This window comes from Carlito syrichta, unplaced genomic scaffold, assembly GCF_000164805.1.
Source record: "Carlito syrichta isolate Samal-C Ts95f unplaced genomic scaffold, Tarsius_syrichta-2.0.1 Scaffold302409, whole genome shotgun sequence".
NCBI classification, from domain to species: Eukaryota; Metazoa; Chordata; class Mammalia; order Primates; family Tarsiidae; genus Carlito; species Carlito syrichta.
In genome coordinates, this window is record NW_007246505.1 from 6,753 (window position 1) to 19,800 (window position 13,048).

At 50.9% G+C, this 13,048-nt stretch overlaps 1 protein-coding gene across 1 annotated transcript in view; it reads right to left on the reverse strand.

Moving 5' to 3' along the window:
* LOC103258924 (tyrosine-protein kinase transmembrane receptor ROR2) overlaps nt 1–13,048 on the reverse strand; it is a gene marked incomplete at its 3' end in the record, with an annotated part of 43,430 nt that overhangs the window by 6,746 nt on the left and 23,636 nt on the right. Inside the window, exons 5-8 of the mRNA XM_021711621.1 lie at nt 4,364–4,491; nt 3,197–3,306; nt 1,054–1,280; nt 535–626 (exon numbers count right to left, since the gene is read on the reverse strand). Of these exons, the coding sequence (XP_021567296.1) occupies nt 535–626; nt 1,054–1,280; nt 3,197–3,306; nt 4,364–4,491 (557 nt within the window). The remainder of the gene's footprint in view (nt 1–534; nt 627–1,053; nt 1,281–3,196; nt 3,307–4,363; nt 4,492–13,048) is intronic.

The following is a 13,048-nucleotide window of genomic DNA, read 5'->3' on the forward strand; positions in this document are numbered from 1 at the left end:
TCAGCTCAGAGGCGGGGCAGGAAGGGGGGAACGCCAGCCCCCCCCAGCCCGGGGCTCCTTCCAGGGTGCTCCTTCCAGGACGGGAAGGTCCGGACTGCCCCTGCAAGGGTCGTTTCCAAGGACCGGCTGTGAGGGAGCAGAGGACCAGAGGCAGCCGCGGAAGGCCAGGCCGGCCTGGGGTGAGACACGTGTCCAGGAGGGGGACCAGCCCGGGCCAGGGGACACGTGTCCAGCAGGGAGACGGTGCGGGCCAAGCGACCTGGGGTCCTGGAGACACGTCCAGGAGGGGTCGGCCCGGGCCTGGGGACCTTGGGGCGTGGAGACATGTCCAGGAGGGGTTGATCCCCGGGCCAGGGGACCTCGAGGCCTGGAGATGTGTCCAGGAGGGGGACAAGCCCGGGCCAGGGGACCTCAGGGTCTGGAGATGCGTGTGCAGGAGGCGACGAGCCCGGGCTAGGGGATCTTGGGGCCCGAAGACACATGTCCAGGAGGGGTCGAGCCCAGGCCTGGGGACGTGTCTAGGAGGGGTCCTACTCGGGCCAGGGGACCTCAGGGCCTGGAGACAGGTGTCCAGGAGGAGATGGGCCCAGCCCTCCGTGTAAAGTAGGGTCAGCAGCATCACAGATCTGGGGAGTTTTGTGTAAAGGGGTTAGAGCACGTGAAGGGTCTGAGCCTCATGGGGCAGGGGGAGTTGGCCTGTTTTTCAGGAGCAAGATGCCCATGGATGGCGTGTGAAGTGAGTAGGGCTGGAACCAGCTCGGGGTGTGGGCGGCGGGACGGCTGATGCAAGGGAGCAGCTGGTCGAGGCAGGGCTCCGAGGGAGGTGTGGATGGCCCTGAGCCCCCTCCCACTTTACTTCAGTCAGACAAGGCTGAGCCTGGACAGCTAGGGAGGGGTGGCCTGGCTGGCACAGCCTGCGGAGGCCGTGTCCTCCCTACAGAGGAAAGCCCACGAGGGACGTGGTGCCCGCCGTGCCGGGCACGGCCAGCAGGTAGCGCGGCCACTGCCTGTGGTTCCCGGAGACACCCAGGAGGACCCCGGTTGTCTGCTTACTCTGGGATGGTCACTAATCCTCTCTGGGCCTGCTTCTTCCCTCGTGGGGCGACTTGTCGAGCCTGCAGCCTGGGGATGAACGTCCACCCAGAGCCTGCAACGTGGCCCGTGGCTTGAAGGCCCAGGCACCGGCAGCTGACGGGCAGGGGCCTGGGGACAGCTGTGGCCGGGACCGGAGCACAGCAGTGCTCGTCACGTCCAGTCCCTGGGATTCCTCGTGGCTGACACTGAATCCGAGGAGCAGAGGCTGAGAGGTCAGGGCACGGGATGGCTGGGATGTGGTGAAGAGCAGAGGCTTGAGCCCGGCTCAGTCTTGTCACTACGGAGGTGACGTTCCAGGGAGGGCTGTCACAAGTGCTGGCCTTGCTCCAGGCAGGTGGAGACTGCCCGGGAAGTCAGACCTGTCCCTTCTCTTGGGCTCGACATGATACCATGTCCCCTCCTCCTCCTCCCACTCAGAAGGTGTCACCATTTCTTTTTTTTTTCTGAGTTGGAATCTCACTCCGTCGCCCAGGCTGGAGCATAGTGGCATGCTCATGGCCACCCCAGCTTTGACCTGCTGGGCTCCGGCAATCCTTCTGCCTCAGCCTTCCAAGGAGTGGGAACTACAGGCACGTGCTACCACGCCTGGCTAATTTTTGGTTTACTGTAGGGACGAGGTCTTGCCAAGTCGCCCGGCTGGTGTTGAACCCGCGGGCTTGGGCAATCCACTTGTCTCGGCCTCCCAAAGTGCTGGGATGACAGGCTGAGCCACCGAGCCTGGCCTTGTCACCATTTCTGAAAGCGCGATTCTGGGCCTAGGAGAACCAACACCTCAGCACCCGGTTTTCATCCTGAACGTCACCCAGGGCTTGTTTTCCAACACACAAGTCAGTCATTGAGAGGAGCTGCAAATGTACCGTTTTCAAAAAGCCATCCATCCAAGAAATCCTCATTCTAAACTCTTCTCTAAAAACTGCTTGGACGGCCAAGTGTTTCACTCCTTACACAGCTCCTGAAAAGATGGCTGAGGGACAATCCTGTCTGTGCCTTAAGTCAGCACCTGCTCATCAGTGAGGTGTCAGATCAATTCTGGGGTCTGCAGTTGGCATCTTAAAACATGGCCAGGATGACCGGGGATGTCAGGGAACACGGTACCTGTTAAGGGCTGCAACTCACTTTTTCTTTCATGAAATACAAGGGGGGAGAGGGACAAAAAGCTGGAATTTGTTTATAAAAAATTGTGTATTTGTTCTGACACATTTAAACTTCAGTCACCTTCAAAGCACTCTCCGTTTGATGCAGCACCCCTATCGAGATGCTTTTTGCACTGCTCAAAACAATTTTTGAACTCGTCAATTTTTATGCCTTTTTGCTTCTGCCATATTTGGATTTCACCTCTTCCAACTAACAAATTGTTTCCCTTTGAGGACTGTTTTCGTCAGGAGAGACACAAAAAGGTCGCTTGGGGTGAGATCCGGTGAATAGGGAGAGTGGGCCACAGGGGTCATGACATTTTTTGGTCAAAAACTGCTGAACACTCAGCACGGTGTGGGCAGGTTTGTTGTCATGGTGGAAGAACCAGTCACTTGTTTGCCACAACTCGGGATGTTTCTTCCACAAATCGTGACGCAACTTTCTCAAAACTTCCGGATAAAAACTTCGGTTGACTGTTTGATCCGGAGGAGAATGCCACAAGGAGCCCACCCTCCAAAAGATAATTCTTGGTTTCTTGGGGGCTCCTCCTGATAGAGCTGGAGAGAAAAGTCCAGTGTACTGCTTTTATAAAGGGGGAATGCTATTTTCTGGAAGCAGTTCAGCCAGTGAAATACCTGTGCATGCATACCTGTGTGTGTGTATCTGTGTGTGTGTATGTATGCCTATGTGTGTATTCTTGTCTGTTTCTGCATACCTGTGTGTATACCTGTCTGTGTCTGTATAGCTGTGTATGTGCAGACCTGTGTGTATAATTGTGTGTGCACACTTGTTTGTATATACCTGTCTGTGTGTACACACCTGTGTGTGTATACTACATCGTGGCGTGAAGTACACTCTACATTTTTTACCGTGTGTTGAAGTCAAAAATGTCCGAGAAGTTCTGCTTTAAATGGCATAAAAAGCTTTTGCCGTGAGAGGTTCCAGCATTTTCAGAACCGTCTCCCACTGGACCGGACGGCGTCTTCAGGTTCCTGCATCTCGTGACTATGCCCATGCCAGCAGGCAGGCCCTCCTGGGCCATGACCTTAGACCCTCTGGTCTGAGGGTGGTCTGAACCTAGACGGGCATGTCAGGGACGCCAAGGACCCTCTTTCTCACCCTGTGCCGGGGGTGCCCTGCCTCCCTCCACCAGGTTCTCCCAGGAGCCTGGGGCCAGAGGTCACCCAGTTCCATTCTGTTCCGACCTGCTGAGGGTTCAAGAGCCCCCATGCAGAGCATCCACTTAAAGGGTCGTGTTGTGGAGTCCGGGGAGAAAGCGATGCGTGTGTGGAGACAGGGCAGGAAGGGGCTGCAGGATGCTCGTCTAGTGCATCCTTTTGCTTCCCACGGGCTCCCCCAGAGGGACTGAGCAGTGGGTTCCCGTTGGCCACTGGGGGCCGCCAGCCAGGGGAGTGAAGTCCTAAGAGGTGAGGACGAGTAGCTTCCCTCTCTAACAGGCCACCTTCTCAGAGCCTCCGCCAGGTGTCTGAAGATCTGGCGCTGCTCTCTGGAAACTGAGGCAGACGCAGTCTGTGCTCACCATGGCGTCCCTACCATCCACGCTCAGTGGCCCTCTCTCCCCAACAGCTGTAGCCAGGCCTGTGATCCTGTGGACCAACACGGCTCAGAGCGGGTGGAGGGGTCAGGACATGAGGGGAAGTCAAGCAGGGCGAGAGTGCTTGGCTGGGCGGGAGGCCCTGGCCACCAGGAAGGACTGTGCTTCAGACCCATGTGATTTGACCATGTTGAGTGCCGAAGCATCATCTAAGCAACCTGAACTTACTAATTCCAACATCAAAGCTGGGAACATTTCAGGGAAGATCATGTTGGCAGTTGCACCTGCCTCTAAAACAGCTCTCTGGCCAGGCACGGTGGCTTATGCCTGTAATCCAGCTCTTAGGAAGCTGAGGTGGGAGGAACATTTGAGGCCAAGAGTTTGAGACCAGCCTGGGCAACATAGTGAGATCTTATCTCTACAAAAAAATTTTTAAAAGAGATTTCTGATTTCCTACTGCAAGATGGAAGTTACTGTCTGTGCCACTAACTGATACAACACACAGAGGCCACCATCTGCAGGGCCACAGGTGGCCGCACATGTGCACAGAGGATCTCAAGAAAGGCCTGCGGCTCCTACCCGTGATGCGGTTTTCGATCTCCCCCTGCATCTGGAGCGAGTCCACATAAATGGTCCGGTTCCCAATGAAGCGTGCACAGGCGATGCCCCGGTATGGCTGGCAGAACCCGTCCTCATGGTAGTCGTCCCTGGTGAAAACACACATAGTCTGTCAGCACACCAGGAGGTGCCCAACGCCCAGAGACTTTTTTTTTTAATCCAGCATCTTACAATACAGCAATTTTAAAATTTGGTACTTATCCGAAAAACCTAAGTCTGCCAAAAGTCCTGCACATAAATGTTTACAGCAGCTTTATTCATAATTGCCAAAACCGGGAAGCTATTAAGATGTCCCTCAGCAGGTGGACGGGTAAATAGACCGTGGCGCATCCAGACACTAGGACGTCATCCAGTGCTAAAAAGATGCCACAAAAAGGCAGTCAAGAAACCAAATGCATATGACCAATTGAGCGAGGCCCCCGTGAAAGGCCTATGTAGGGCTTGACTCCAACTCTGACATCTGGAAGAGGCGAAACTCTGGAGACAGTAAACTGATCAGTGGATGCCAGGGTTGGGAGAGGGAGATGAACAGGGGGCGCACGGTGGTTTATGGCCAGGGAACTACACTGTGTGACGCTGTCATGGTGAACATGTGTCAATGCACATTGGTCAAAACCACAGAAGGCAAAACACAGTGTAAGCTACGGACTTTATTGAATGATAATGTATCTCCATATCGGCCTGTCACTGGCAATAAATGTACCACCCTAACACAAGATGCTAATAATGGGGAAACCGTGAGAGGTAACTCACTGGACTTTCTGTTCCAATTTTTCTGTAAGCTCAAAAGTGCACTAAAGAGCCAAGGTCTGTCAATGCAAACAAAATCAGCATCTTAAAGGGAGACTGGAAGAAGGATGAACTGGTCCTTGGGGAGCACACAGGAATGGGCATGTGTTTGTGGGCACACACACGCACACACACACGCACACACAAAACATGTTTTGACTTACCCTTGAACTACGTCAGATACATTAGGCACACCACAAAACTTTGTTTGCACATGAGGCTTTCTGAAAATGATGGTAACCCAGAAGGTGTGCTCTACCACCGAATCGCAGGAGAGATGCTTGAAAAGGAGAAAAGCAACACACGAATGTATCTTCCACTCTACCCACAGGCTCTGGCGGGCACTCTACAGAGTCGCACCCTCAAAGTCGCAGGACGACACCCGTGTGTGTGACACACAGGCCGTGTGTAGCGGGCGCAGGAGGTCAGAAGAGGAAGACCCCGGGCAGGCTGCGCTTTCTCCCCGCCCCTGCAGGGACAGCCTGCGGTGATGGGAAGGGGACACGGTCCTCCCCCAGTCCCCGGACCCCCAATCCCCGGGTGGGAGTTCGCGCTCCACTTTTCCCCACAGAACCTGTTCATCTGCCTTCAGCCCAGCGAAGCCATCCTTGCAAGTATCTGGAGCATTTCATTTTTTAAAATCCTTTTTAAACAAATGAATTCGCATTGTTAGCCGTATTAAGCCAATTACCTGAGTCTCTCTAGAGATTGCAGCCTTATAAGACTTATAACAGCTCTGCTGATTGCAACGCGTTCTTTGCCATTTCAACACCCAGCTCTTTGCTTTTAAAATATATTTATTTATTATAGAGCTGTGGGGTACAAGTGAGGGCTTACTACGTACGAAAGCCACGTGCAGGCGAAGCCCGGGCTTCTAGCTGGCCCTGACTCTCCCGGGCCGTGGGCCAGATACCCTGTGCATTGTCACGAGCCCCCTGCCCTCATATTTCCCTCCCCCTCACCGCAGTGCCCAGTGACTGCCAACCCCATCCTTGTGCTAGTGCGACTAGTGTTTAGGACTCGCATATGAATGAGAACATGCGGTATTCATTCTTTGTTTCTGTGACAGTTCACATAGTAGGATGTTCTCCAACGGCATCCAAGTCGTGGCAGAGTCCATGATTTGGTCTTCTTTATGGCTGCGTGATACTCCATCGTGTATACGTACCAAATTTTCTTTATCCAGTCTGCTTTCAAAGGGCAGCAGGATGGGTCCATGTTTTTGCTATCGTGACCAGTATGGCAATAAACATGCGTGTACAGGTGTCTTTTTGGTAGAGCAATTTATATTCATCCGGGGACCGGGAGCATTTTAAAGTGGCGCTCAGGACCCTCCAAGCATCCCACAAGGCCATGGACCATGGCAGCCATGCCAGAGCCACCCCTGCGGGGAAGGAGAGGATGGAACTCCCAGGATAAGCTTCCCGTATGCACCTCAGGCCTGTGAGTCAGTGGCTTGTTTTCCAGCAAATCTGGAACCTACCCTGTAAACCCAAGATCACTTGTCTTTCACCCATTTAGACTGGCCCCAAATAACATCTGGTTGTGTTCAACTCAACCAAATGAACTTAACATTCCCTGTCTGAGTTCATGGCCGAGGCTGAATGCTTCCAACAGGAGATCTTGCAGGCACTGAGGGAAAGCCTTTTCTCTAAGAAAAGAACCTGGAGCCTCCAGCAAACCAAATAAGGAGATTTTGGTGCCAACAAGATCAGGATGTCCCTCTCTACAGGCTGCCAGCCACCACATCTTTGGGCCAAGGGTTCCTCAGGTGCAGTTCAAACAGGTGGGCACTCATATTAGCAACACGAGCCTGCCCGCCCACTCTCCTCTTTGGGCTGGAGCTGGCTGCTGAGTAGCACAGGCCACAGCACCAGGTAAGCAAATGCCACCTTTGCCCGGGTGAGCAGGACACACCCCAGTATGTAGGTCTCCAGGCGGCATGCAGAAGGTCTCCAGGCGGCATGCAGCCAGACGAGTGCCATCTCTGTAGGGTACAAAGTTCAGTCAGTCCCTTGGGTTGACCCAGAGCAGAGCAAGTTCTCTTCAACTGCACAGTCCAGGAGAAGGCCGCCCTGCTTCAGGCTGCGCCCTGGCCGCTGGACAGGTGTCCACAGGGGTCAGAGTGGAAGTGGGCAAAGCCCAGGGGCTGAGAGCTTGGCCAGCATAGCCCATCTGTGGTCCTGTCGCGAGGGCTTCCCATGCCAGCAGAGAAGTGGCAGGACAGTGACACCCTTCAGGCTTCTGAAGTCTGAGGAGCACGTGGGCGCTGCCTTCTGCTTCTAACGGGATCGTTTTTACCTTGATCTGGGCCATCTGGAAGGTCTGAAGAGTAACAACCAGAGCCAGATTGTTACATGGGCCACTTGGAGGCCTAGGAAAGGGCCGAGGCGGAGCTGGTCGCCTACAAGATTCCCTTCACAGTGTGAGCGAGACGGACACATCATAGAAATGCACCTTGAAAATCTCCCATACTTCATGCTGCCACCCAAAGCCTCATGCCACACGGATGAGGAAGAAACTCCTACATCAAGGAGCTCCTGGCAGGGGTGAGGACAAGTAACCACAACACGAGCAACGGGACAGGGGTGGGTGCTCACAGGGGACAGGAGGCCCAGCGGGAAGAAAGGCTTAGGTAGGCTCATGGACATAAGTGATGAATGCGCAACCAAAGACGCAGAGGCTCTCTTGAGGGTGAAAAGCAACCAATGAAAACCCAGGTGCCGCCACACATTGTGTAGGGAGTTAACATGTTCCCCCAAACCATTTTTGGGTGGAAAGGCAGTAGAGCATCCCCATAAGCATTGTGCTGACCACAAGCGCGTGGCCTGGGCGGACGCGGGCCGCCAGTGGCGCAGAGGAAGCCGAGTCTGTGACTGCCCGGGGACAGCGGGAGAGCGCCAAAACCCAGCTAGCCACGCCAGGCAGGGACAGAACTCCACAGCCGTCGAGGGCCGGACGGCCATCCAGGGCACTGCTACCACGGAGCTCAACACTCATCACAGAGAAATACGATGCCCAGGTGCAAGCCGCAATGACCAGTGAACAGTAAAAATCACCAGACACACAAAGAAGCAGGAGGGTAAACCCAAGTCCAAGCCCAAAGTTGGTCCGGTTGTTAGGCTCAGCAGACAAAGACTTTAAGTTCAGGTGTGGTAAACACAGCTCAGAGGAAGGTCTGATGAAGACACAAGGGATTTCAGGAGAGACGGACACTGGGAAGGAAGAACAGAAAAGAGCAGCAGCACGCAGCATCCACCACAGCATCCACTAACTGGTGTATCACATGCCACACAGCTGTTTTTCTGTCAAGGACAGACTACGCTTCCACAGGGCCCCGTCAGATTATAACAGAGCTGGACCATCCCTGTCGCCTATGAAGTCATAGTTGTCCCAATGCGATGGCGCAACTTCTCAAGTTTTTAGAAACTTAGTGCATTCTAAACATCCAGTGGTGCACAGACCACCATCACTCACCGACTCACCAGAGTTCCAGTCCCGCAAGCTCCATTCATGTAAATGCCCTATGCAGGTGAACCATTTAAAAACCCATATACCAGCCGGGCTCGGTGGCTCAGCCTGTAATCCCGCGCCTTTGGAAGGCTGAGGTGAGTGGATGGCCTGAGCCCGCGGGCTCGAGACCCGCCTGGGCAGCGAGACCTCATCTCTACAATAAATCAAAAAATCAGCTGGGCGTGGTGGCACATGCCTGTAATTCCGGCTACTCGGAAGGCTGAGGCGGAAGGATCGCCGGAGCCCAGGGGGTCAAGGCTGCGGTGGCTGGGAGCGGCCACTGCACTCCAGTCTGGGCAACAGAGTGAGACTCCGACTCAAAAAAAAACAAAAAAAAACAAAAAAAAACCCCATATACCATATTTCTTCTGTACTATTTCTATGTTAGGATATGTTTAGATGCACAAATACTTATTACCGTTGTGCTACAACTGCCTACAGCATTCAGCGGGGTCACAGGCTGTGCAGCAGGCCGGGCCCTCCAGGTGTGACTCACTTAGGTGTGCAGCACCTGTGTCCTCCAGGTGTGTGTGACTCACTGAGGTGTGCAGTAGGCTGTGTCCTCCAGGTTTGGTGATTGACTCTGATGTTCACAGAACAACAGAATTGCCTAATGACACATTTTTAAGAACGTATCCTCTTCATTAAGTGAAACATAGCTGCCGGGCTCAGTGGCTCAGCCTGTAATCCCAGCTCTTTGGGAGACTGAGGTGAGTGGATTGCCTGAGCCCTCGGGTTCGAGACCCGCCTGGGCAACTTGGTGAGACCTCATCTCTACAATAGAAATAAAAAATTAGCCAGGCGTGGTAGTGTGTGCCTGTAGTTCCAGCTATTTGGAAGGCTGAGGCGGAAGGATCGCCAGAGCCCAGCAGGTCGAGGCTGCAGTGGCCGGGAGCAGCCCCTGCACTCCAGTCTGGGTGACAAAGTGAGACTCCAACTCAAAAAAAAAAAAAAAAGCTGTATTTGCAACTGACTGTGTAAAACAGAAGAAGAAACCTATAAACTTGAAGACAGGTCCATAGAAATTTCCAAAGGGAAGACAAGAAACAAAAAGATTCACTAAAAGTTAACAGAGCCTCAGTGACCTGTTAGAAAGGAACTTATTGGCAAGCAATATCACAGGAGGATAGGGGTGGTAAAAATGTTTAAAGAAATGCTGTCCAGGCCGGGCTTGGTGGCTCAGCCTGCGATCCCAGCACTTTGGGAGGCCAAGGTGAGTGGATTGCCTGAGCCCGCGGGTTCGAGACCCGCCTGGGCAACTTGGCGAGACCTCATCTCTACAATAAAAAAAAAAATGAGCCGGGGGTGGTAGCGCGCACCTGTAGTTCCGGCTACTTGGAAGGCTGAGGCGGAAGGATCGCCGGAGCCCAGCGGGTCGAGGCTGCGGTGGCCGGGAGCGGCCACTGCACTCCAGTCTGGGTGACAGAGTGAGGCTCCAACTCAAAAAAAAAAAATAAAAAATAAAAAGAAGAAATGCTGTCCAAAGCGCACCCAATGTTTAAAATGTCAGTCAAACCCAAACAGGGTAAACACAAAAGAAGACACAGCTACACATATCACAGTCAGCCTGTCGAAATCTAGGACAACAGGAGAGGGGAGACATGAGGGCTGATGACTCGGGCCTCATCACCACACGCACAATCAAGGCAGGGGAAGGGGCTTTATCACCTCTGCTGAGAGAATGTGAACTATCAGCCCCAAACGCCGGCACTCACCAAAAGAACCTTTAAAACAACAGATCTGGCCAGGTGTGGTGGCCCAAGCCTGTAATCCCAACACTGACTTCCACCTTAACCCAGGAGACATCTGCAGAACACACTCAGTGAGAGCACAGCACAAGCCTTTCAGTGCACACGGAAGGTTCACCCTGACAACCACGTGCCTGGCCATGAAGTAACGCCCAACAGGTTTAGAAGAAATAAAACCATAAATCTCTGATCACACGGGACTAAATTAGAAACCCATAACCAAATACTTGGAAATTAAAGAGTACACTTCTGAATAACCTACGGGCCCAGGAAGAAAACGCAAGGTAAATTAAGTGGCTTGTAAAATTTAACACAAAAATATAAAACGTGAACAACAAAACACAGAGTGCCAAAAAATATGTGGAATGTAGCTAAAAGTTGTAATTAGAGAGGAAACTGTCGCTTTAAGTGTTTAAATGAGATAATGTTTACACCTTAAGAAGTTAGAAAAAGAAGGGCAAATTAAACCTAAAGCAATAAGAAAACACTAAAGAGCAGAAATTAATAAACTAGAAAACAAACAATAGGAAATAAATAAAACCAAAAGTTGGTTCTTCAAAAAAACATCAACATAATTGCTACCACATAGAAAAGCTGTTTAAGAAAGCTAGAATACACATATTATCAATATCGGTTATGTACAAGGGACATCACCAAAGACTCCGCAGATGTTAAAAGATAATAAAAAATATTATGAATATGTGAACATTGATTCAATGGCTAAGAGAAAATGACAAATTCCTTGAAAAACACAAAACAAAATTAGCACAAATAGAAAATCTCAGAATAGCCTTAAACCTCTCAAGGAACTTGAAGTTGTAATTTAAAAAAACCTTCCCACAATTAAAACTCCAACCCAAATCATAGAAACTGCTGAATTCTGTCAAACACTTAAGAAAGAAACATCTCACAAAAACAAAAATCCGAATATCACATGTTCTCACTCATATAATGGACCCTGAACATCCAATGCAATACTATAAGAAAATGACTGATGGTACTGGGAAACTATGGGGGGGAGGGGGATGGGATTAACAGTAGCAAATATCTGTCGGGGGATGGGAAAACACTTCTTATCTACAGGGTGCCTGAATGAAACGTAATTGTACACCTAACCCTTAACTGTACCCCACAAAACCATAATAAAAAATACTGATTAATGAAAAAAAAAAAAAAACAAAGAAACATCAGGAATTTCACACAAACTCTGACAGAAATTAAAGGCGTGAGAGACAGTTTCTAATTCATTTTATGAGGCCAGCACAACTCTGGGACAAATATGTAACAAGGACGTCATGTCACAAGAACCTTACAGACCAGTATGCCTCATGACCAAAGAGGCAACGTCCTCCTTAAAACTCCAACAAACTGAATCCAGCAAAATAAACACAGATGATTTTTTTAAAAAGCATAATGGGCCCGGCTTGGTGGCTTAACCTGTAATCCCAGCACTTTGGGAGGAAAGGTGAGTGGATTGCCTGAGCCCGCAGGTTCAAGACCAGCCTGAGCAATCTGGCGAGACCTGGTCTCTACAATAAATCAAAAATTGGCCGGGTGTGGTAGCACACACCTGTAGTTCCAGCTACTTGGAAGGCTGAGGCAGAAGGATTGCCAGAGCTCAGAAGGTCGACGCTGGGGTGGCCATGAGTGTGCCACTGCACTCCAGTCTGAGCAATGGAGTGAGACTCCAACTCAAAAAAAAGCATAATGGACCAACTGAGTTTAACTGAATGCCACTATGCCTACATCTGAAACGGTCAAAATACTTAGGAATAAGCTGAAGTAAAGATGTCCAAGACATTCACACTTGAAACTTCAAAACATTACAGAGACAAAGGAAAGATCTGGATGAATGGGAGGACACACCACACCACGGATGGGCACACTCGGCAGTGCCAGGACAATCCTCCCAAAGTGCAATACCAGCCCATCAAAAAGAACTTTTCTATAAATTACCTTTTTTTTTTGAGTCAGGGTCTCATTCTGTCGTGCATGCTGGAGTGCAGTGGCACGGTCACAGCTAACTGCACCCTGAAACTCCTGGGCTCAGGCGATCCTTCTGCCTCAGCCTCCTGAGCAGCTGGGACTACGGGTATGTACAACCATGCCTTGCTAGTTTTTATTTGTATTTTTTGTAGAAATGAGGTATTATCATGTTTCCCAAGCTCAAATAATCCTCCCATCTCAAGCCTCCCAAAGTACTGGGATTGCAGGAGTGAGCCACGGTGCTTGGCCTAAATTACTTTTAAGTGAAAAAGAAAAAATAACTATGTTATGAGAAGATGGGTCTTACTCAAGTGAGTAAAATTAACCCCACTGATAAGGGGTAAACTGACATCACTTATCTCCAGATGTGATATCCTAAGAAGGAAACTAACAGACTACTTCTGTCAAAAATGCAAAGCAGGAATCTGATCACGAATTTGGAGACATTCTATACAATAACTTCCCTGTATTGACTACCGTGGTTAGGATGCTGTTCCAGGGGGAAAAAAATCTAAAGTATATTTCTGGAATAATTAAAGAAAGTGGAATCAGAATGGCAATTCAGACACATATATGGTGAATTTGAAGCTGCTGTTACATGAGAAAATAT